At 39.8% G+C, this 24,187-nt stretch overlaps 1 protein-coding gene across 1 annotated transcript in view; it reads right to left on the bottom strand.

The window, feature by feature from the left end:
* Positions 1-24,187, bottom strand: part of LOC105559952 (oxidation resistance protein 1) — a 159,523-nt gene that overhangs the window by 20,625 nt on the left and 114,711 nt on the right. The window contains exons 6-14 of the mRNA XM_012008626.1: positions 22,647-22,853; positions 20,006-20,163; positions 19,537-19,926; positions 19,248-19,448; positions 16,519-16,875; positions 16,283-16,437; positions 14,608-14,774; positions 12,657-12,819; positions 3,538-3,766 (exon numbers count right to left, since the gene is read on the bottom strand). Of these exons, the coding sequence (XP_011864016.1) occupies positions 3,538-3,766; positions 12,657-12,819; positions 14,608-14,774; positions 16,283-16,437; positions 16,519-16,875; positions 19,248-19,448; positions 19,537-19,926; positions 20,006-20,163; positions 22,647-22,853 (2,027 nt within the window). The remainder of the gene's footprint in view (positions 1-3,537; positions 3,767-12,656; positions 12,820-14,607; positions 14,775-16,282; positions 16,438-16,518; positions 16,876-19,247; positions 19,449-19,536; positions 19,927-20,005; positions 20,164-22,646; positions 22,854-24,187) is intronic.

Below are 24,187 nucleotides of genomic sequence, written 5' to 3'. Positions count from 1 at the left end.
TTGGGCAATGGGCCGGCCTAAGACAGCGATTTTTAATAATTAATAACTCGCTGACTTTTGCGAAAAGTGCAAAATGGTAGAGGACTTTTCGACTTAGTCTAGTCCACTCTATCCCACAATAAGCGTTGATGTGGGTATTACATAACACCCTGTATATATTATATGTATATTACTTTTGTTTTCATTTTGTAGTCTTGCGCTTTGACAATTTGCGTTTTTGTTTCTGCTCTTCCTATCGGGTAGGCAGTGAAGCAACTACTTTGTTGGTGCCTCACCTTTTGCGTTATTCTAATATCATATTTCTCTGTGCTCCGTACCTCTTACTTAGCAGTAAATTAAATTAAATTGAACAAATTAAACAGAATTAAATAGAATGAATGGAATAAATAAGCGAAAAAAATAGTTTTCGAATTTACAGCACAGAGGAGACAGCGTTAAAATATTTTTTTTTATTATCTGGAGTCGATATCCGAGTACGATAAGTACATGCCGTATCTCCTTTCGGCTGCAACATTGTTTTTATCTCGATAAGAGCGTTATTATTAACTTTATTTCACAATGGAATTCAACCTTTATTAACCTATCGGCACTCGTTTTTTTTAAATAGAAAATAAGACATTTAGAAACGAGAGGCGAAGCTTTTTCAATTTAACTTAATCCGGTATTTGAAGAAAAGAAAAGAAAAATTGCCTGCATGTTACAAAAACGAGCGAGCGCACGCAATTCTCCCAAGAAATGATATACATCTGTGTCAACTTACACCGCCTGTGTCATCAATATTCTCATTAATAATGCATCGATATTATGCAAGCGCCGACTAGTTCATAGAGTATGACTCTTGACACAAGTTGATCTACATTATTGCATGCTTACATCACGCAAGGTATACGCCATTTAGTGCGTCGTCAATGTCCAAGCCTCATTCCTCCGTAAACAAGTTAGAGACACCGGTTTGTCCACCGTTTCATGAGGAAGTGTTATTAAGAATGCTGTTAGAAGTTCTTCGACGATACAGAGAGAGAAAGAGAGAAAAAAGAGAGAGAGAGAGAGAGAGAGAGAGAGAGAGAGAGAGAGAGAGAGAGAGAGAGAGGGGGGGGGGATCCTATTACTGTCAGATGTTTTTTCAGACAACATAAACAATCAAAGGAAATAGATTTCCAATCTTTTATACCCAGCTAACTATTATGTTTCCCCGCTTCGCACTCCCGGCACAAACGCTGTCTATCACAATTACCATTTCGCCTTGGAATCGATAATCTTTAACGTCTTCGACGCAACGTTTGCATGAAGTCGTACGAATCGACAAGTACGGAAAGTGCGTTCTAAGTATTTCGAATCGCACACGGCGTGACGAAGTCTGCGAAAAATTGGTAGAATGAGAACTATTGAGACGTATTATGAGATATACAAATATATATATAGAGAGAGAGAGAAAGAGAGAGAGAGGGAGAGAGAAAGGAGACGATAATAATGAAACACGATAAAAACATTGTGCATGCGCGAGTTGGAGAGTATCGAACAAGTGCATGCTGCACATTCATCTAGATTCTAGTTGAGAGTATATTCTACGACCAGGAGGAACAGGTGCATGCAATCTGTTTTCGGGAGTGATGTGCGATTCGAGACAAGAGCCGGAGGATAAGCCTAGCTCGAATGTGAAGTCCGAACACCAGGAGCGAGAGATTGTTTAAACGAAGTCGCTGAAGCCAGGTCCCTCGTACGTTGGCCCGTAACATCATTGTCCGTGAGTTACCGCGAGGGCATGAATGAGAATGGCGAGAGTGTAAACAGCAAGATCGTAAAGAATTCTCTACAAACTATTTCGCATCACGAGAACGTCAACTAAGTCGTGATGACGTATCAACCCAGTAAACACCACCTAACCGTTACGTAACGTCAACATTATAATTTCCACCTCAACAATGTAACTGTTGTGTACAGTGATGGACAGCATGGTTGCGACATCCCTTTTTAATGAGTCTAGGAACATGCATTTATACTGAAGCCCGTATCGGACTACGGACTGAGATTAGAATTTGATTGGAATTTGACCAATTAGAGTAAGAGCCACACTAAACTTGAGATTAGTAAACTTTACTCTAATTGGTTACATTTCAATCTAATCTCAATCTCAGCGTGTCTGATACGGGCCTGAGGGTTACGATTTCAAAATCTTCTCCGAAGAATATTTTACTCGATGGCCATTCCGAAACCATTTCGAGCGTTTCCGATCTATTTCTCGAGTTCCTAAGCTCATTTGAAAAAACCGTGTCGCAACCATTCCTGTCCATCACTGTACAGCGTGTGTTAAGGTGCCACGATGCTGGAACGCGATCCAAGTCCTAGTTCCGGGAAATGTGTAGCCAATCAACTTGCAGCTTCTATGGAAGAGCTACACATTTCTAAACTGGGACTTGGACCAAGTTCTAGCATCGTGGGCACAGGCCTTTACATTTATATTGTTGAGTAGGAAATTATGATATTGATGTTGACGTAACTGTAAGCTGTGACGTTTACCGGAGACATGAACAGTCGAAGCGGGCAAAGCGGGTTGAAAGGGTCGACTAAAAAAAAAGGAAGAAAAAAGGACACCAAGTACGCGAGATAGGCACGGTCGCAACATCGCGTGACAACGGGGTGCACCCGAGATCTAACAAGGTCTAGGGTGCGGCAGTGTTATCTAAGAGGTGCATTGTTCAACATCGAGCAATTAGGGTGCCTAATGATAGATATCGACGATATCACCGGGGAGGTGGGCGGAGCGATCGGTACCTCCGAATCCTGGATCTGCTCGGAATCGGCCGACGTGCTCGAGGTCTTCAGGATGCTGTACAGCTTTACGTAGGGGGCCTTGATCAGCTGTCGGCCAATAGAATCGGCCGTGTTTAGCAGGCGTTCTCAGCCGCGGCATCGTCGAGGTGCAATCGAGCCCCCCGCGCGATCCTCGCGTCGAAAATCGACGGCCGCGTTCGGCGCAACGAGCGCCGGAACGGAATTGGCCTTTGACGTTACCATCGGTAACGGGTGAATCGCACGCTCGCGATTTCGCGAAATACTCAGCGTGTCTCGCCGTTGACAGCCGGTCGACACGAGGATCGGTTTATCAGCGAAATTGGGATTGTTCGCAAAAGTTACAGAGAAAGAGATCGATGCGTCTGTCGAAAAGTCTCGGGAACAGCGATCTCTTTCTCTTCGACGAATTATACGAGGCTGCAAAATTCGAAATCCACGATTTCAAATTCCGGCATCCAGAGGCAACTTCTCCGCGGAGACTTTAAGTGACGATCATAACACTCCGATATTTTTCCGTCATTGACGCGAGACTCGAGTTTCTGTTGAAACGGAATTCCCCAGTTGCAGGCAACATAACAATACGTTTATACGAGCGAGGAATAAAATTGAAAATAAGGCGGAATAAAGTTGTTGTCAAAGAGGAAAGTTTCAAGACTCTCCAATTTCCAGTAGCAACTTTGTGAAAAAGTCTCCGTCTAGACGCAGGGAAAGATCATGTGGGCCGTCGTCCCAATCGGCACTCACCTCCCAGGACTCCCTCGTCAACTCGCTGATGTCGTCACCTTGTCCATCGCGAGTCTTGCTCTCCTCCGCGGAATCCGCGCCCTCGCCGCTCTCGTGGGGCGACAGTTCCGGCGACAGGTCGGTGTCGGTATCGGACAGGATGTAGCCGCGTTCCCGCCAGTAGTTCTCATCCAGCTCGCCGTAGAGACTCGGCACCCACGCGTGAATGAACCTGTACAGATCGTCCACTCTGCAAAGAGAGAAGGAAGAAAATGTAACCGTTAATTGTATCATTGTTCGGTAGAGAAAAAATTGTTCCCAATTTTCCAATTGTTTATTTGTTATCAATTCATTTATCGAACTATCGATTTAAAACTTAAATACTGCGAGCAAAGATTCCGCAGAAAATTCTATGTTTTTTTTTATGCCGTTGAGTTGTATATTTATAAACAAGAATGTTAATTAATCTATTATTATTGCATATCTTTTCTGGGTAAAATGCAAGAATATTTGTAATACTATCGTTGCACAGGTGAGATTTTAGATTTTTAAATTATTGTAGATGACAATTTATAAATAAAACTGAGCGATGATGCTGGAGATAATCTAAAAACAGATCGACGCGGATTAAAATTTAATATTTTTGTTGCTACACGAGATACACAGGTGTGATGTTTTGATACGCGTTTTCATTCGATTGGAAAATAACTCTTCGCAAATGGATCGTACAGAGAAATAACTGTATAGCTCCCATTTTTACAGATTTTAGTTTAAAACTAGATAAGAGCTTATGAACAGAATTCAACAATGATATAAACTGGAGATAGAATTGTTGGAATGGTCTGAAAAACGGATCGACATCACGGGTTTTTAATATTTTTTCTAGTACAATACGTTTTGATTTGCGTTACACCAGACAATAATTCTTTATACCGATCCAAGAATTAATTGCATAGGGAGATACTCTTATAACTCGTACAATTAGTTTTAGAGATTTTTATTTGAAAGTAAATAATAGTTTGTAGAGAAAATTCAACAATGATGCAAGCCGAAGATAAAGTTATTGGAATGATCTAAAAACAGATCGACATCGCGGATTAAAAATTAATATTTTTATATATTACACGCGACATGTATGCGTGACATTTCCATCTTGCATTACATTTATTTTCAAAAGATTAATTCTTTACGTCGATCCAAGAATGAATTGTACAAAGAGATAATTGCGTAACTTACAATTTTAGTTTTAGTGAGTTTTACTTGAAAATAAATAACAGTTTGTAGAGAAAATTCAAAGATGATACCAGCTGAAGATAAAGTTATTGGAAGTTAAGACAATCGACATCACGGATTAACATTTCACGTTTTCATATTACAAGGGACATGTGAGTGTGTGACATTTTTCATTTGCGCATTACATTTATTTTCAAGAGATTAATTCTTTATATCAATCCAAGAGTTAATTGCACAGAGAGATAGAGTTGTTTATTATACGTAGCCCTTGCCGTGTGTCAAGTGAACAATTCCCCGCGCGACTAGCAACGCCGATCGCGGGACGGCCGCGTCTCCCCGCGAGCTTGAATTGGACGGTAGGCCGGGCTAAGACAGCAATTTTCAATAATTAACAACTCGTTAACCAAGTAAATTGCTCGTCTTACATCTACTTTCTTGAATCTGTATAGTAAGATTTTTATTTTTATCTATTCATACAAAATAACAAAATAGATTTCTATATTTTCGATATACCATAGATTCATCGAAATATAATCAGGCATGCATAATGAAATGTCCGAGATAGTTACTTAAATAGTACAATATTTCCTCAAGATTATCTTTAATGCATCCAGGATATTTTGAGGAAGTTCTAAGCGCTGTTATTATTAATGTTTATTATACAAGTTGTTATGTAATACCCGCCTCACCTCTTATTTACGGGGAGAGCGGATTAGACCGAGTCGAAAAGCCCTCTACCATATTGCAATTTTCGCGATAGTTAACGAGTTATTAATTATTAAAAATCGCTGCCTTAGCCCGGTCTACCGCCCAATTCAAGCTCGCGGTGAGACGCGGCCGTCCCGCGATCGGCGTTGCTAGGCGCGCGGGGAATTGTTTATGGCACACGGCAAGGACTACGTATAATAAACAACTCCACGCACGCACGATTGCACAACGTATGATGTACACGCACCGGCATAAATGCTGTCCCTATCCTTGCGAGGTGCACGCACACAACTAGAGTCCCTGTAGTTGTGTGCGCGCACCTCACAAGGATAGGGACAGCATTTATGCCGCAATTTCATTGACGCTAGAAACCAGTGGCAAATGAGTTCTAGTGACTTCTCGACGAAGGGGGGAAAAAGTTGAGACCGTTTCAACTTTTTCAGTGTGCCATGGTGTGACAAGGGCTGCGTTCAGAAACACCACCCGAGTACCCCAGTATTATTCTATCCTTGTTGCTCACCGTATGTTAAACAAGGATAAAATGATACTCTGGGATACTCGGGTGGTGTTTTTGAACGCAGCCAGCGGTGGTTTTACGACGCTCATATTTTGCAACTACTTCTCCTTCCCTAGGCGAGCGGTAAATTTAGTCACGTGACTATATTTGACGCTAAATCGTAGCGTCAATGAAATGGGACCTTTAAGCCCGTGTCCCACTACGTACTGCGGACGCGGATTGGATTGGGATTACGGATTGCGGATCGAAATTCAACCAATCGGGTTCAAGGCCGCCTCGTCTGATTGGCTGAAATGTGATCCGCAATCCGTAATCCCAATCCAATCCGCGTCCGCAGTACGTAGTGGGCTGTGGGACACGGGCTTTAGGCTTCCGAGTTATAAACAAAATTCAACGACGCCCACGCGGCCGCGGCCGCGGAGCGTCGCGCGCCATGTATTACCTGCGCTGCACGAAGGGCATCACGCCCCTCACCGTTCCTCTCACGTGGCGATCGTAAATAAAATTCAGCATACCGCCGACCGCGCTCATCGCCTGATTCATCGTCGCGCCGTAAACGCGAGGCGGCGTCGGACCGCGGTGAAACAACGCGCGGCTAGCTCGCTCCGCGAGTGTCGCGCCTAGCGCGTGCGCGCGCGCGCGCGTGGGCGACCAATTATCCCGGGCCGATTCGCGAGAGATACGGAGGCGCGTATCAGCGCTCGTTATCGGCGGCCTCCGTTTCTAACCTCCTGGCAACAGGTTCGCTATGCCGCGATACTGTTTTATATTTACGCGCGACACACGTGGGCGATTGATTCGCGGCGCACCGTCCCGTCCTTCGCGCGACGAAGCACCCGGGTTAAACGCGTAACGCGCGCCGCACTCGGCGATACACGTCTCGTACGCGGAGCGAAGAGCGACCGGAAAACGGAGCGGCTGCCAGATACGTCGCGAATGTCGACAGGCGACTCGCGGACGTGTCACGTGCCGCCGATACGCTCGGTACACCTGCACTTTAGTCTCGTACGCGTCTCGTCGCTCGCTGAACGTTGTTGCGCGCCGTATTTATCGCGTCGACATGTTTCTTTTCTTTTCAGCCTTTTAGCCAGTCAAGGCTCTCTCGTCGCGGTTTTTCCTGCCCCGCCGAACAATGCGGAGTCCGGCAAACGCGGAATTCATTTCAACCCGTTTCCGTCGCAATCCGGTCTTGGATCGACGCAAAGAATTATTCTGAGAGATCCCTAAAGTAGTGCCGGCACAGAGTCGAATTTTAATTCAGTTCGGTCGGACGTCGCTACTGCAAATCGCAAACGTAATCCGCAAAACGTCGCATACGCATCGCGCAGTAAATATATTAAATCCTAATCCATCGAGCTCTGAATTCTAGACCACTCCAATAACTTTATCTTCAGCTGGCATCGTTGAATTTGATTTACAAGCCGTTACCCAGGTTCAAACTAAAATCTCCCGCCTCCGCAATCAAACGAGATTATGAATAAATACTTGTATCCCAGTAAGAGCAAATGAACATTAATATAACGTTATTACAACGATATTCAGTAACATGTAACGTTCAGTATGTGGGTTTTAACGTTGTAATCGACGTCATAATAAACAAACTTTGCTAGCAATTTAAATATTATAATAACATTGAAATGAGAGTGTCTTAACATTGTGAATAATGTTTTTCTTGTACGTTCAATATAACGTCTCATAAGTAATTGAATAAATATCCAGTGAATGATAAAAATTTAAACTTTCTTTTAACAGTATTGTTAGGTATTGTTTATTGTATAACATATTGTATAACATAACTAATAAATACGTATTCTAATTCTAATTCTGTTTCTCCTACCAATTATAAAACCAATTTATAATTTTCCTTACAGCTCATTTTGGTACATTACCTTTATTTCAACCTACGTTTTTTATAATTTTGTACACGACATGCGTTTTAATAATTTAACCGTCACGACACTTTGTATAAAATTATTGTATTTTACTGAAGATGGTCTAGAATTCGACCGAAACGTTTAATCTTTATGTTAGTTTAACAATAAATTATTTTATAATTTGACACGTACATCTCGTCACGGCTCAGAGCCCTTTCTCCTCGATTCTGATTTATATCATACGAGCCTTTGTCACACATTGTTTATTGTCTTCGATATTGCGAATGAGTGCGGAATGTATTCCACAAAACGGAAGAGACAGTTCACCCGGGTGACGTTTCCGAACACACCCTCTAGTCATTTCGGCTAATGAGTGTTAATCAGATGATTGAACTTCAAATCAGGCTCCTCTTTATATCGCGACTACATGAATTTCTCTTACGAGAAATTACGACATCTATCGGTCGAACGTAAAGCTTGCAATAAAATTTGTAACGTGTTAAAACTGCTGCAGCTATGTTGAACTTGACATTGGTAAAACAGTTAATATAATGTTCTGGAAACGTTTCTATGATAATCAAAAATACCACGTTGTAAAACAATAAGGTTCACAATATTTATAAAATATTAAAGCGCTTTCTGCTTCAGATAAAATCTGTCTATAGATAAAAAATTAATTTCATTTAATTTGCAGCAGATGTTCGATCCACCTCCAATTCTCCCAGCCATCCCCACCTCGACTCTACACACAGAACAATATATACTACCTGCAAGTAAATATTATTTGTTCCGAGTATTTGATAAGTTTATATATCCGCAAATCTCATCATAATGTCGTCTCGCAAGTGTTATATTTACTCAAAACATATTCTGGTTCTTAGTAAGTCTAGTACTTGAAACAAGAATACATAGAATTATTTGAAGCAAAACAATTTTGTTTCTTCTGATTTTTTTAAAAGAGGCATACGGAATTCTTCAATAAGTTTTATAATTTTCTTCAAAGAAGAATAAATTCTTTCTTTGAGTGTAAGACGGCAAGCTTTTCTAAGACTAGTAACAAGTATATCTTAAAACTATTATTAAGAAAATATTCTTTGTTGAAGCAAAGTACTATTACTTAAACGGAATAAAATAAACGGAGTAATTACTTTTCTTGACTGTACAATAATATTTTTCTGTGTGTACATATCTCAATGCACGCCCGACACATCCCAACGTAGCCTAATAATACAGCCTTAAGGTCCATTTACACATATCCGTGACGTGTCTGTTCAGTCTCGTGAATTTCCATTAGTGTCAGTCATAGACATAGTAAATATAGACTGAGCGTCCCATTGAATAAGCTGAAGCTTGTGAAGAAAGAGAAAGAGAGAGAGAGACAAAGAGTAAATGGACCTTTAGACTAATATTACAACAAATCTAATACGACAAATGTTTGCAGTGTGTTGATTGGCTACAAGATAGACCTCTAAAATTTGGTACCCCCTGTTCTGAACAACCTGTTTATTATACGCGGAAAGAATATGCAACAACATATTAAATGTTATTCTTAGCGGTATTTTTTTACGATATACATCGAGTTTCTGCCACAATCGGAATTTTTGATCGTAGAAAATTCTCTGCTCGCAGTATTTAAGCTTAAATCGACAACTCGACTTATTGTTAGATTAGCAGTTGTTGGAATTGGAGCGCATGCGTCATAATGTGCGGTCTCACGGCGGAAGAAAAAGTTTATCTCATCGAGTGCTTCCTCTCTAGAGACAAAACATATAGTACTGTTCATAGAGGATTTCGTTTTAATAATTTTAGCACGCGCAAAGTTAGCTCTAAAACATTTTAAAGGGGTGTAATTTTTTTATTCCCGTATTAAAGTTCAATTTTTTCACTCCAGTGTATCCTGTTATACGCACTTCATGAATCCTTCATACAACTTTAATGCATTAAAATAACTCTACTCTCTTTTCTCACAGACTAAAGCCACACGGCACAGGATATTATCGTTCCTACTGGATAGCTTGCGAGAGCCACTCAGAATGCAGAGTTTTCGATCAGGTGACTTAAGGCTAAATTCTGATCGGCTCTCGTAAGCAATCCAGTAGGGAAAAATAGTATCGTGTGCCGTTGGCTTAATTGATAAATTCTGAAATATGGTACACTTTAGGACCGTAGATATGATACCAGGCTCTTCCAGCAAAGACCAAACATGAAGTTGATAAGGTTGAGCAGTGTTTTCATGAAAATCCTGAAAGTGCTTCCAGTCAGAAAGCTGTTCGAGCACTTGAAATATATCAATTATCACTGCACAAAATTCTCAAATTCTTTTTGAAATTGCACCCTTACCAAATAACAATTCACCAGAGAAACTATTCTTAAAACTATTTTTAAGGTTTATGAAAATCCAGTAATTATCCTAAGCTTGTTCAAAAAGGCACAAAGTGATCTCTGTACTCCTCAGATTTAAAACAATGCAATTTTTTCGTGCAGGACAATCTTAAATTGCTATGCCAAACTAAAACGATAGAAGAATTGATTCGAGCTGTGAGAAAAATAGCAAACAGCATCTCAAAAGAGATCAAGTTTCCAAGCGATGCATACTTTGAAAATGTAAAATATTGGCGATACTTAACATTTTTTATAAATATTCGTTAAATGATATATTCTTTATCGGCTTTAATTTACGTGTAAATACAACAGTCAAATATACCCCACATTAAAATATTTTACTTCTACTCCCTGTGTTTAAAAATGACAGGTGATTATTGTAATTAGCTTTATAGCAACTTCCCATGGACAGCCTGAAGGTTTCTCTCAACATATTGAACACGCAAAAAAGGAGCTTAATTTTATCACCCGCCGATACGCGATATCAATTTTATTCTTGTAACATTTAATGAGCTATTTATAATTTATCTGATGATGTAATGCGATTACCAAGAATCCAGATTGATACGAGGAAACGAGGTCGTTCTCGATAGAGACCTTAATCTAGTCGTCTGAGCAGATCTTAATTGCGTATCGCCGATACAATCGTGATACCGGGAAATGGCCGATATTTGTAAACAGGTGGCACTCGAAAAGGGGTGTTAACGAGATTTACGCGATATCATGATACATGTGGGTGATATATTCGAGATTCTTAGAATTGGGTTTATTATCTTAATTAAACAACACACGTGGAACGTATTCCTCTCACTTTTACAATTGGGATATGCATTTGTTCTACGAGATACGAAATGAATACGATAAATAGATTGAAGTGGGAACAAACGCGTGTCTCTAATATAATCCTAGGTTGAACATTACTTCTCGAGAAATTGTAGCGCATTTTCGTCACGGGTTTATAATTATAGTTAATATTTATAAATATTTAACTAGAAATATTTCTAGTTTTTAAACACCCGCAGCGAGAGAAACACTGGCAACCGACGCGCAGCAAACCTTGATCGAGCATCAGCGAGCGTATAAATAGAAGTTCCGGCGAAAATCTATTTTGCGTGTCTTGCGACGAAGCACGTGTCCGGTTTGTAACGCGTTCTTTCGTGGAGATGTGCGTAAACTCTATATACAAAAATAACGCAGCTAATGTTTTTCGCTTGAGGAAAATTTACTGTATTTCTATCGAGAAACGTCACCGTCCAACATTTATTCGCGCATGATCAAGTGACTGACTTATCGCGGACAACGCGGCGCCTACACGTTTTTCGACAACTTAGTCGTTAAAAAAAAAGCCGCCGATCCTAATATATAAAATTCCAGAAATGCACGAGTTCCGAAAAATCCGGTTTTCCCGTTTAAACTTGTTGGGAATAAACTGCGGAACGAAGAACAAGGAGTGTAAACAATTCATAAACGAAAGTATTATTCCGTCGACAATCAAATTTAATATTAATTTATTCTCATGTGAAATCATGAAATGGTTTTTAAACGTAAATAATCAAATTTTATCAAAAGACTTTTTAGTAAGGTTGATGGCGAAGAAAGATCAGTAAACGCTTAAGACTGTATCAGTCATAGACGTAAGGCAGAGCAGAGAAAAACGTAAGCCACGAAAGGCTGTTGCATACGAATTACGTTTTCCTCTGTCGTGGCTTACGTCTATAAAAGACTAACGTCTATTCCTACCAATATAAATTAACTTTAATCTCGGTTTACCTTACTTTTTATCTCTTTCTGTTTCTAAGAATTAGAAAAAGATAAAAGTGAGCTTAACCTAAGACTAAAGTTAATCTACATTGGTAGAAATGGACACAAGACAGTCTTAGGCCTGGTTTCACCAACGTCGCTTAACTTTAAGCTTAGTTTAATTCGTTCTTTGTCTTTCCAACTGTTACTTTAGAAAGAGACAAACATGCATTAAACTAATTGTAAGATTAAAGTTAATGTATATTGGTAGAAATGGACACAAGACGGTCCTAGGCCCGGTTTCACCAACGTCGCTTGACTTTAAGCTTAGTTTAATTCGTTCTTTGTCTTTCCAACTGTTACCCTAAGAAAGAGACATACATGAATTAAACTAAGATTAAAGTTAAGCGACGTTTGGTGAAACCGGGCCTTAATCGTTTACAGATCATTTTCTGCCATCAGCTTTACTCATTCAACCAGTTCAAACATTATAGTGCACAGTTTTCAGTTCCTCATATATCGTCTAATGGTACGCTCATTTGCATATAACAGCTGAGATCGCTGGTCATACATTAGTCTGATACTAAATACTTGAAACGACTATAGAGTATGTAACTGGGATTGAACATTGCAATAGAGGACGTGACGAGACGTTGCGAGAAATCGCAATGTGAGAAACAACTTACCTGTTGCGCGGTACACTGAACCAGTATTCAGGACGCAGCTTCTTCTTGCCGTAGCTCATAATTGGCGTCGACCGTGGTATCTTCTTGTCCTTGGGCCTGCCTGTTCGTAGTCTCAGGTACAACGGTGGGTCCTCGCAGGAACGAGCAGGTCGTGGGATCAGTTCTGTGTAAAAGATTTATCAATGTAGATCGGGTACTCCAGTAATGCAAGTTTTATAATAGATATCTTTTCGATATAGAATCCGCGAATCCAGGCAAAGGACTCATGATTTCGTTATAACAAAGAAATCTTTTTGCGATAAAAAGCTCGTATATATTTATATAGATATGTAAGGTTCTCTTTCCTGAGTTTCTTTAAAAATGACTAAAGATCACACGTAAATACACAGACAGGTTGAAAACACGAATAAAACTGGAAAACGAGGCAAGCACATTACCACAAAAAAGTAGAGTAGAGAGTGTCAGAGTAAGAATTATCGTGTAAAAGGAATAACGATAGCAACGAGGATAGAAATGTGATAGATGAATCGTGCATATTGCACAGAATATACATGTTTCACAGATATTGTAGGAGAGTTTGACAAAATAGTTGTGCAGCAAGAAATGGTGATGGAATGGAAATAACCATTACAGTGACACAGTGTACTGGTCGCCCGTAAGTTGCGCAAATCATGTTTAATGCATGACAGTAAATAAGACCGGTGAGAGACGAAAACATGTTACGTTTGACAGACGTACGAAAGAGGCAACTGAAGAATTGGGAATTCGCGGCACAAGGAGAGAAGAGCAAGCTAATACTGTATGAACCTACCCAGGCCTTCGAGTTCGGGAAAATTAGGTGCTTGGACTAGAGGGGCAACAGAAACAAATGACATTACTGCATTAGTATGAACCTATTGCTAGCTAAATGATGAAACCCGTTGTGCTAATCTGAAATAGATAAAACATTACTGGAGAGAAAGAGAGACAGAAAGATGTGACTGAGCAATCGATGCAGAAATATACAACAGTTGCTACCAAAATCTATAACAATCGAACATGTCACACATGTCTCGCAGAAATAGTATAGTTTTGCCTTGAAAGACTCATTCGATTATTATAGAAGATATTAATATGAAAAATCTGAAATTCTATGCTAAGTATGCTTCAAAGTGACAAGTAAAAAATTGTTTAAATCGAAATAAGACACGTCCGTCACATGCAGTGTGGCACAAAGGGTTTCAAGATTCTGAAGATATATCCATACATTTTGTTTGTAAAGAAATATGTTATGAAAAATGCTTGTTCACAGTCGTTTTACTAAGAAACTATTAGAAAAAATATTTATCAGAATATAAGTTAATGTATGAGAAGTAGAATGTTAATTTGTACCGAACAAGACCGGAATAATTCACGTTTCTTTTTCCCCAAAATGCTCGACAAATGTTTTTACCCATCGAACGATATTGAACGTTCATTTTATGGAATAACGTATGGAACTGATAATGACAAACAAATATATGATCTAAAACAATGATAGACTACTTTAATGTACACCAAGTTAAGCGCATGTGGTTACCAATCCCGAGTTTGCCTGGCGGTTTAAGTACAATATTAACAAAATTTAAGAAACATGAAAAGAATTGTTTCCACACAAATTCATAGTAATTTGTAGCTAAAGGCGCTCGAAATTCTGAGACAGGGACAATAAGTTGGCAAAACAACACGGTTTAAAAAGCTATTATGCGTTTACGGGCAAGTGCAGTGCGTGATATATTAATCCCGTTTGCCATCCCTTTATCGTTACTCATCGATTCGTTTCTATCGATACCAATATTACATGTTATATGAAAATAACAGCGACAAGTGTTTTGTGTAAAAGGAAAGTCTCTTGGAGTATGGCATTATAATTGTTAGACTATCCATTCCGATAGGACACGAAATATTTTGGATACGTGGCTGCGATACTTACTGTCGAAACTCACAAACAATTCCGGCATATCCTCGACTGAGACCATACTGCGGTAATCTAGTCGCGGTGCCGTCGCGGAAGTTTTGCTACCTCGACTGCTATCAACGCTGCTGCTGCCAGAAGATGTTAAAGGTTGCTGTCTAATAAAAGTACCCACGGAAGGGCGTCTGAAAGGAAATGCAATTGTAAGAAAACTGAAGAGACACAGGGAGGCTTTTTTGTCAGACAACATTCCAAAAGCTTCTGAACGACAAGTACATGTTAGCTGTCACGTTTGACTAATTGTAAGTTGTAACACACTGAATTTCCACATCCTCATAATTCAGAAGCGATAATAACATTTATAATAATAATAATGGGGATTAACAATCAAGATGTATCCAGTACAAATGGCGAACAATGAATCGTGAGATTGCTTGATAATACGATATTAAACACTATGTTGAATTGATTATGAATTGGCGGTAAGCGATCTGAAAAGTAGTACCGATAGGGTCTGTCGCCTAAAATTTTCGGCAAACAATATGATTTACCTGAAAGCAGGAGCCCTCAATCCCAGAGTATCTTCAAAATTAAACAAATAATAACGAAATAATGGAACAGTGTGTGGAAGGAAGAAACATCTCAACAGTAGAATCCTCGGGATATTTTGACAGACTCTACATAATGCGTGTGTACGCAATTTACATTTCTTGATTGAACCGTTTCTTTCTGTAGCAACATCGAGGAGGATTCTACTGGAACAGAACATTTCCGAAACAACACAAGTATCGATTAAATGAGAAGTACATAGATCAGGGAAAAAATAGGGAGGACCAGGAGAAAGGAAGAAATACAGCAATGCAAGGTTACGATCGGGTCCAGACTCACCCGATAAGGCCTCCTGGACCAGGTGAGAAATTGCTGGAGTCCTGGGAGAGAGAGGAGGCGGTGAGCGGAGGAGTTCCGCCCGCTCTACCGCCCCCGCCACTCTCTTCGCTGGGTGTTTTAGCAAACAGGCCCGAGCTAAAGTCACTCACCAGGTTGATCGGCGAGCTTTTTTCCACCACCATTACATAGTCTTTGTTAGTTACATTAGAAATGATAGTAAAGCGTTAATGAGTATCTAAATTAGTATCGTATGCAACATAGGCGCAACATAAACGTCTTGGAGTTTCGTCATAATCGACCGCGCAATAACTATCAGTCTTTCGGATGACTGGACTGGTCGTCTATGTACCTTTATACTTATATATTCCTTTCCCGAGTTTTGTATTCCATAATGCTTTTCATACGCCAGAAGCTCTCCCTATGCAAGTAGCTAATATATGCTAAGTTATAACAAATGAGGCTATACCTGTTTCATAAGGATAAAGTTGATTTTATCTACGAAAAAAATGGCAATAAACGAATAAGTTACATAAGGAATAACTGCTTATAAATAACCTCATTTGTATGCTATATACTATAGAAGTTCGCAAAAAGCAAGTTAAAATAAAAGCGATAAGATTATCCGTTTTTCCTTTCTGTAAATGTGCATCTTTGCAAGAATGTTACTCATTCTTAGCGCAGATAAATAGAAGAGTGTAAGAAGATAAAAGCGGTTGTAAAAATATGTTTAAATATATAGAAAATAATTAAAAACACGCTAGATTAGTTGTCGATAATTATCACTATGTGATATAAATTTGTTCACCTCGAGAAAACTTTGCTGAAAACAGAGGAATGATGGGAATCCGCGCTGTTTGGAAGGCTTGACATCTTATCAGAGAGAGATTTGCTGCTGTCATCATCTTTCTCTCCGGTTAAACCCTCCATCCAGGACAATGGATATGACAGACGTTTCAGCATCTAAAATGTCAAAACAAATGCATGAAATATATCTGTGAAGAATATAGCGTCGCGTTATTGTGCAAACGTTAAATTTAGTACCTTGTTCTTCCGAGTTTCCTGCTTATCATCCTCCTTGTGCTCTTCATCCTTCTCAGGCTCTTCCGCGTTACTCTCTAAGCTAAAGGACACCGAACTGGCTTTCTTCCTGCCGTTAATAGCAGAAGTGGCTTCCAACGTACTGGTAACATTCGTTGGTGCTATCGTTATCGGTGGAACCCAATCCGAGGATAAGACAATATCCGCATCTGAGTAAACTTTTTTCGACGGTATAGGCTGCACTACTGGAACCGGTGGATTAGGATCACGGATATCGATACCAGAATCATGGCACGACAATTTGACTAGAGATCCTTCTTCGTCTTCGGGAATGGCATTTGACTTAGCTGGTTCAGCTTGCTGCAATAATTGTTTACATCAGTTTATATGTATATATGTTAAATTATATTATATGTATATATATATATATATAGGGCGTTCAGTCTAAAATCCGCATGATTTTTTTAGACACTCCCGATAATTTAAAGAAAAAATTACAAGACGAATATTCATCTATTTCATGCAAGCCACGTGCAATAAAAATTTGGGAAAACACTTTGTTTTCGTACGAAAAACTGTCATTGACTTGAATTTTTTAAATGATACCATGCAATTTTTTTCATAATATTGTAAGGGACTTCAATACGAATTCAACGCACTATCAGAAAACTTTTATTAATATTCAATATCAAATTTATACCGTTATGTTAAATAGCAATGCATACAAGCTTTGACTAGAAATATAAACATAAACATTGAACATTATCTGGGAACTATTTTCGCATTGTAACTAGTTCGCATCATAACCGTAACATCGCACTATCAGAAACGTAACTTTTATGTATAAGAATAAAAAAACTTAGGTAAGAAAATATTCAGATTGAGTGTCTGCAATATAAAGTTCTGCTTTCTTTAACAAATTACTATGCATAGCCACTCTTATTCGCATCTAACTATCTTTTAACTATCTTTTCTCGAAAATTGTGAATATTAGTAATTAGTGTTTGATACATAAGAGATTTGCAGATATTCCTATAAAAAGAAATCCATCAGAGATAAATCCAGAGAACAAGCCAGTCATCGGACTAGTTCATAACACGATTGTTGTATTTGTAACATGATTTTCAAACATATACCTGAAGATAATTTTAAACTGTTCGTGCATCATGGACTGGAGAACTATTCTGTTGGAAGTACATACTTCTTACATCAAAGAAAATACTTTGCATTAGCTCTGACAATTATGTATTGAGAAAGTGCTGATATCAATGTGAAGTTAAATGTTCTTCGTAGTATGATTCAATAATGATCTGGTAGTATTTTAGATACAAATTTTTGTACCGAGGAAAATAAAGAAAAAATAAAAGAGAAAGAGAAATAGTAAACTATAACATGAAGAACTATAAAATCAAAAAGAAACAAAACCCAAAGTAGTAATTATATATCGCCAGTAATTTGAAATCAAAATTTATAAGATTTAACGACCTACATCGGCCAATGTTTTTAATAAAAAAAACCGATTACAACGTTTCAGCCCCGGGTTTGGGCCCTTATCAAGTGATCTGAAATCGCAAATTGCAAAATGCAACCAAACAATGCTAAAAACCTATCGCAAATCAACCAGAAATTCATACCTGAATAAAAATTACCGCGTCGTTAGTCAATCGTTTGGCCAATACCATTGCACAGTGACAAACTGGGTAAAGACAAGATAAAAGCCGTAATATTCTTAGTTTGCGTCTTAGTAGGACGCGTCGCAATTATTACAATTGATCTTGTAGACAACTTCAGTTCTCCTGTCAATACCCAGTCTGCCCTTGCCTCTCTTTATAATTTGATTAACAAAAACCTAAACAAAAACCTATTTTAGATAAAAATGAAAAATTCCGTTCTCGAGTCTAATATGAACCTGATGACCAGAAGCGTAATTATGATTGTTGAAAATACCGTCGTTACTGATAAATTTCAATTCATCCGTCCATATAATTTTATCTAATACATAAGAATTTTTCTCCTAAACAGCAGCAAGCCATGCTTGAAATCTAAATATCGTATCTCGTCAGTTGGACATAAATGTTGTACTAAAGTTAACTTAAATGGATGATACTTATTGTCTTTTGTTTTATTCTATGTGCACTTCCAACTGGTATGTTTCAGCAACGACAACATGAAACGAAGTATTGTGGATTTAAAAGTGAGCCACTACCTTTGCAGAATTATTACTATTTGTAACTACGCGACTTCGATTAGGACGTTTTACGGATATCAGGAAATTTTCCAGTTCTCCACAAACTGCTGTTCAATGTTTCTAAAAGCTTTCTCTGATGGATGATTTCTACCTTGATATCGCTGTTCATACTCTGCAGCTTCACGAGACTTTCTTCCACATTCACCAAATATTAGTAGCACATCAGCTTTTTCCGAATGAGAAGAATGATTCAGTGCACCTAATGAAACGATTAATGTCCACTTCTGAAGAGAACTCAAAGAACAACCACTCATGATAATGATTATGTGTTTACAATGCGAAAAGTTCCCAGACAATTTTCAACGTTCACGTTTACAAATGTTCATGTTCTAGTCAGAGCTTACACCGTCTTTTTAAACCGCCGGAAGCGTTCCAAAAATTATGTAGGTCGTTACGCTGAACACCCTGTATCAATTTTTAAATTTGTTATAAATTTTATAAATTACACCAATTCTTCATGCTATTACGACAAAAATATAATCACCTTATCAGAATTTAACGAATCTTGTTGTTCGTCGTCAACAGAGAACGTACTCCGATCTTTGCTAGGAACCGCCCAATGATGGTCAAGCATGGAACGTCTGCGTTCCTCTAGAGTTCTACTACCTTGGCCGCCAGTGGAGAATTCTTTCTCGTTACTGTCTTTCTCTTTCTCTTTATCTTTGGTCGAGGTTGAATTCTCCTCCTGTAACAACGATATATTGATGAAAAATACGATTCCAACATTTCGCTTCGCACAATAAACGTAGGCATTGCAACAAAACAATACGTACACCCTGGAGATTAGTGGGAGTGACAAGTTCTCGCTCAAAGGCCTTTGGAAAAGCATCGCCATCTCTCTCAGCGCAGCTACACACACTTTCGCTATCGTCGCCTGCTAATTCCGGGAAATTCTCATCCTTCCCCGGAGACTGACATTTACGATCGACTACTTGGGGTTTCTTCATGTAATAAATCTCAGGTTTTTTGTCCAAGTGTCCAGACTCGGTATGGGAGACCCTCATGTGCGCGATATCGTAATAAATTGCAGCATTGACCACGAACTCCATTGGCGCAATCACTCCGTAAGATTCAGCACCGTGCTCGATGACGAGAGGATCGGACACGTTTGGATCGAACATAACTGCGTTTGGCGTGACCAACAGCACACCGCCGACTACACCCTGCAAGAATATTCAAACCTCAGAAAATGTTGAGACCCCCGCGTGGAATGTACAGGTACTTAAAAGTAGAGACAATCACCTGGCCATCTGTGATATGCCTGACATTAATTTTCAGAAATCTTTCCCTGAACGGCTGTTCATCCTCGTCTGCAGTCGCGCCGGAAGTTCCAAGGGGTGTTTTTATGCGCTCCATATGGCCCGGCTTTGGCGACACTGGTCTCAGGTTGTCCAGCAGTTCTGCAAAAAGCCAAACGAGTTGTGAGAATGGGCGCTAAGAGACACGCATTTTAAATCACCCCAAGAATCCACGTTTTACTCCAAGCGTCGCGAAAGGACGATACTGACTTTTTAACCGCGTGCGAGAAATTTGAATTTTAATTACGTCATTCGCGCAAGAGCCACGACAGCAAGTGATTTAACTTGGATCGGGAAACTGATAATACTGTTTTCGATTGCGAGACCTGCGACTTTTTGTTTGAAAAAGTTGATTATGCAGCGAGAGACGAGTCGTGTGACACTCGTTTAAATTCCAACTGCCCAAACCGATCTAACCTCACCACCGAAATGCCGCGCCGCGACTCGTTATTCGTCGCAGTAACGCGAGTAACGAGTCACGCGTGTACAATTCCGACGAAATCGGCAATTACACCCGTCCGTCTCATTTGCCACAACGTCACAATTGTAGCGCAGGCATTATTACGCTGGCATATAGATTAGACCCGTGTTTACGCGGCTTCGCACACCGCGGCCGATCAGCTGATGAGCGGCGACGTACCGGGTGGCCCGCGCGTACGCGCTCCGGTAATTTGTCTCCCGTCTCGCCAATTCTCTCGGACGTTGCGAACGTCGTCGCGGACGAACTCGCGGCGAAAGGGAGCATTGCGGTCGGCGAGGGAAAATCGAAGAGCTAAAACCGGTCTGCTTTACACTTAAAATAACTGTCTTTTAACCTTTTCGCGCGCGATCGATTCGAGGATGCCGCGCCTCTATTCGTTCATTTCGTTATAATTCGATAACTCGAGATGATGTTCTCGATTAAAAAGAGAAGAAGACTACAAAGTAGGCCCTGAGCAGAAAGATTGTCGTAAGTCCCAGTCTACAATACACGATTTAAGCCCTAAGTCTTAAGAAATTGACCAATCACGGTTAAGTATGAGTAGAATACGCGACTGTGAATAGTCCCAGAGTCGCAGAGTCGTAGTCGTAAGAATAATCGACTGCGATCGGTCAATTTCGTCAGACACATAAGAATTGACCAATCATAGTCGACTATTCTTACGACTACGACTTTACGACTTCTATGTAGACGAGGCTTAAACCTTAAGAAATTGACCAACCACGGTCAGGTATGAGTAGAATACGCGACTGTGATTAGTCAATTTTTGAAGACTTAGGGTTCAATCTGTATTGTAGATCGGCACTAACCGTTTACGATTCCGTCGTAAGACTTAAGTCAATGTCGGAAGTCGACGCACAAGGAATTGTATACGTAAGCACATCACCTTGCGATGCAATGAACGCGACATACGTCTGCGACAATTCTTTGTGCTTTGACTTCCGACATCGACTTGCGTCTCAGGCTAATATTACATTTGCCGCGCGACAAATGTTTCAAGCGTGTCGATTGGCTGCTGAATAGAAAAGTTCTCGGGGCTCTAGAAATTTTCTACCCTGCAGCCAATTGACGCATTAAAAAATTTTGTCGTACGACAAATGTAATATCAGCCTAAAGCAGAGAACGATCCGTAAACGCTTAAGTCTGAGTTTGTGAAGCCTGAGAAATTGACTGAGAAGTCAATTTCTTAAGGCTTAGGGCTTAAATCATCTATTGTAGATGGGCACTTAAGACAATGTTTTACGTTTTAAATCCTTGTCTTAAAGTAACGCACAATAACTGTCTTATGACTTAAGAATACAAGATAGCCATTCTGCTCTCTCTCTCTATTTGTTACAAATAGAAATATCTAGAGATTTGATAACTTTTCTATCCTGCAACCAGTCAACACGGTTGAAAAATTTGTCGTACAACAAATGTAACAGCAGCCTTAGGCCTGTTACACAATACTTAAAAAAAATTAATTTCTCAGCGACATACGACGTATTGTATAACTCCTGGTCCACAATCTTGCTTTAAGTAAGCTGTAAGCCTTAAGCCGTAAGAAATTAATCAATCACAGGCATTTATTCCCCTCACTCTCACCTGTGATTGATTAAATTCTTACGGCTCAAGGTTTATAGCTTACTTATAGCAAGATTGTGGACCAGAGGTAACAGACCTTAGGGAAAGACGCAAGTGTAAACGTAGATAGCGCACAAGCTTTTGCGTAAATGTAACGTCATATGTAATTGAAGTAACGTTATTGAAGTATTGTGCGTAAGTACGACATCTACGTTTACGCTTACGTCTTTGTTGTAAGCTATTACGTTGCTTTGTGCTCTGACCCTTAGTCTAATACGACATTTGTCGTACGACAAATTTTTTTAAGTGCGTTGATTGGCTGCAGGATAAAATTCTCGAATATCTAGAAATCTTCTATTCTGCAGCCAGTCAGCGCGCTTGAAGAATTTGTCGTACGACAAATGTAATATTAGGCTGATTTGTCGTACGACAAATTTTTTAAGCGCGTTGATTGGCCGCAAGCTAGAAAATTTCTAGATACTCGACAACTTTTCTATCCCGCGGCCAATCAACAGGCTTGAAAATTTTCTCGGTTCTCTACCATCAGCCTTATCGACCTCGGTATTTTCGAGGGAAGATGTCGAGGCACCGGTAGCTTTCGTATGTGCAGTGCGCGTCGAGTCGCATGGCACCCGCGTCGAACTATCTTTATGACGTGACTGCGTTTTTCTTGGGGCGCGCACCGTGTCGACCTCGACGTCGCGGATCGTAGAAGATCCCGGCCCGCGATCGGCGTAATCTTCCTTCTCTCCTCCCCGGCGACCTCGTCGGAGCTTTGCAAATCGTGACGACGTCGCCGGCCGCACACACGTGTCGTACGAATGTCCGCGATTACGGCGCAACGGTGCAACTAGTGCGACGTGGCGGTAACGGCGACGGCGCCGATAAAGGCGGTGACAAAGCGTTTCCCGAACAAGAAGAAGACATAAATAAACTTGGAAGGAATATACGTAACAATTCGCCTGGCCATTGTTATTCCGCTAAAGAGACAAACAGCCGAGCAGTGAATCACAAAATTGTGTAACGTCGAGTTCTCTGTCGCGCTCGGCGGATAAGCTCAAAACGACTTCCCTCTGCGAATGCGTACAATGCGAATATTAATTGGCTGTCGCGAATAAATAAGCAGATACATATTTTGCCAGAGATTGTACACGTCTCGCGTCATTTCACGTCAACACGTGCTCGCGTCAATATGCACGGTGGTACATGAACAGTTAGATTCCTTACAAAGATTGTTCTAACTATGGTAAAAATTCATTTTGATGCGACAATGCAAATTATTAATATTTATGAGTCATAGAACCTACACTTTTCAGAAGTTATTACTAGAGTGTTGAGGCTATAAATTTTACAGGCTACAAACAATTTTCTAACAGACACAAAAATGGCGATAAATTTCTGTCGCGACACCTAGAAATCTATTTGAGTTAAGATTTTTTCGAGTGAATTGCGTTATCCTTTAAACAGATTTTCCAACAATAAGTTTAACTCTTTCGAACACGGTGTAACGTGTATGCTATACCTCTTGAAATTAGAAAAACCAACAATTCTTTCTCCGATGTCTTTACTACTTCTTGTCTAGAAGGTTCCTGCTTTGCTAATTCTGAATCTCAAGTAAAAATCCTAAAATTATCGACGATTGATTCAATAGAGCAGCTCAAAGTTAAAGTTTTGATTAAAAATTATCGTTTTCTAAAAGATATCCTGTGGTCAAAAACTTATTCCTATGAACGACATTCCGAAACTAGGTGTCTGCGAGTTTTTGAGATCACTGATTTTTCTAATCTGAAGTGAAAGGTGTGAAAATTTGAAAATCCAAGATGACGGATCCAATATAAAGAGTCAAAATTGCAATCGATTTATCTGGAACTCGGTACTCGGAAGTTTTCCAGATTGCACATGTGAGGTCGGATTTACAAAATTCATAATGACGGGTCCAACATGGCGCCTGAAAACCTGCATTTGAATTTTGTAATTCTGACACCAGAATCGTAATCGAACGATCCAAAAAAAACCCCCTCAAGTATTAAGTTTAAGAAAAATCGGCTGAAAGGAAAATATGTATGCTTCAAAGGGTTAAGT

Source organism: Vollenhovia emeryi, unplaced genomic scaffold (assembly GCF_000949405.1).
Source record: "Vollenhovia emeryi isolate VEMERY1.0 unplaced genomic scaffold, V.emery_V1.0 DF939248.1, whole genome shotgun sequence".
Classification (NCBI taxonomy): Eukaryota; Metazoa; Arthropoda; class Insecta; order Hymenoptera; family Formicidae; genus Vollenhovia; species Vollenhovia emeryi.
The sequence above is the reverse complement of the archived record's forward strand: the minus strand, read 5'-3'. Positions and strand labels throughout refer to the sequence as shown.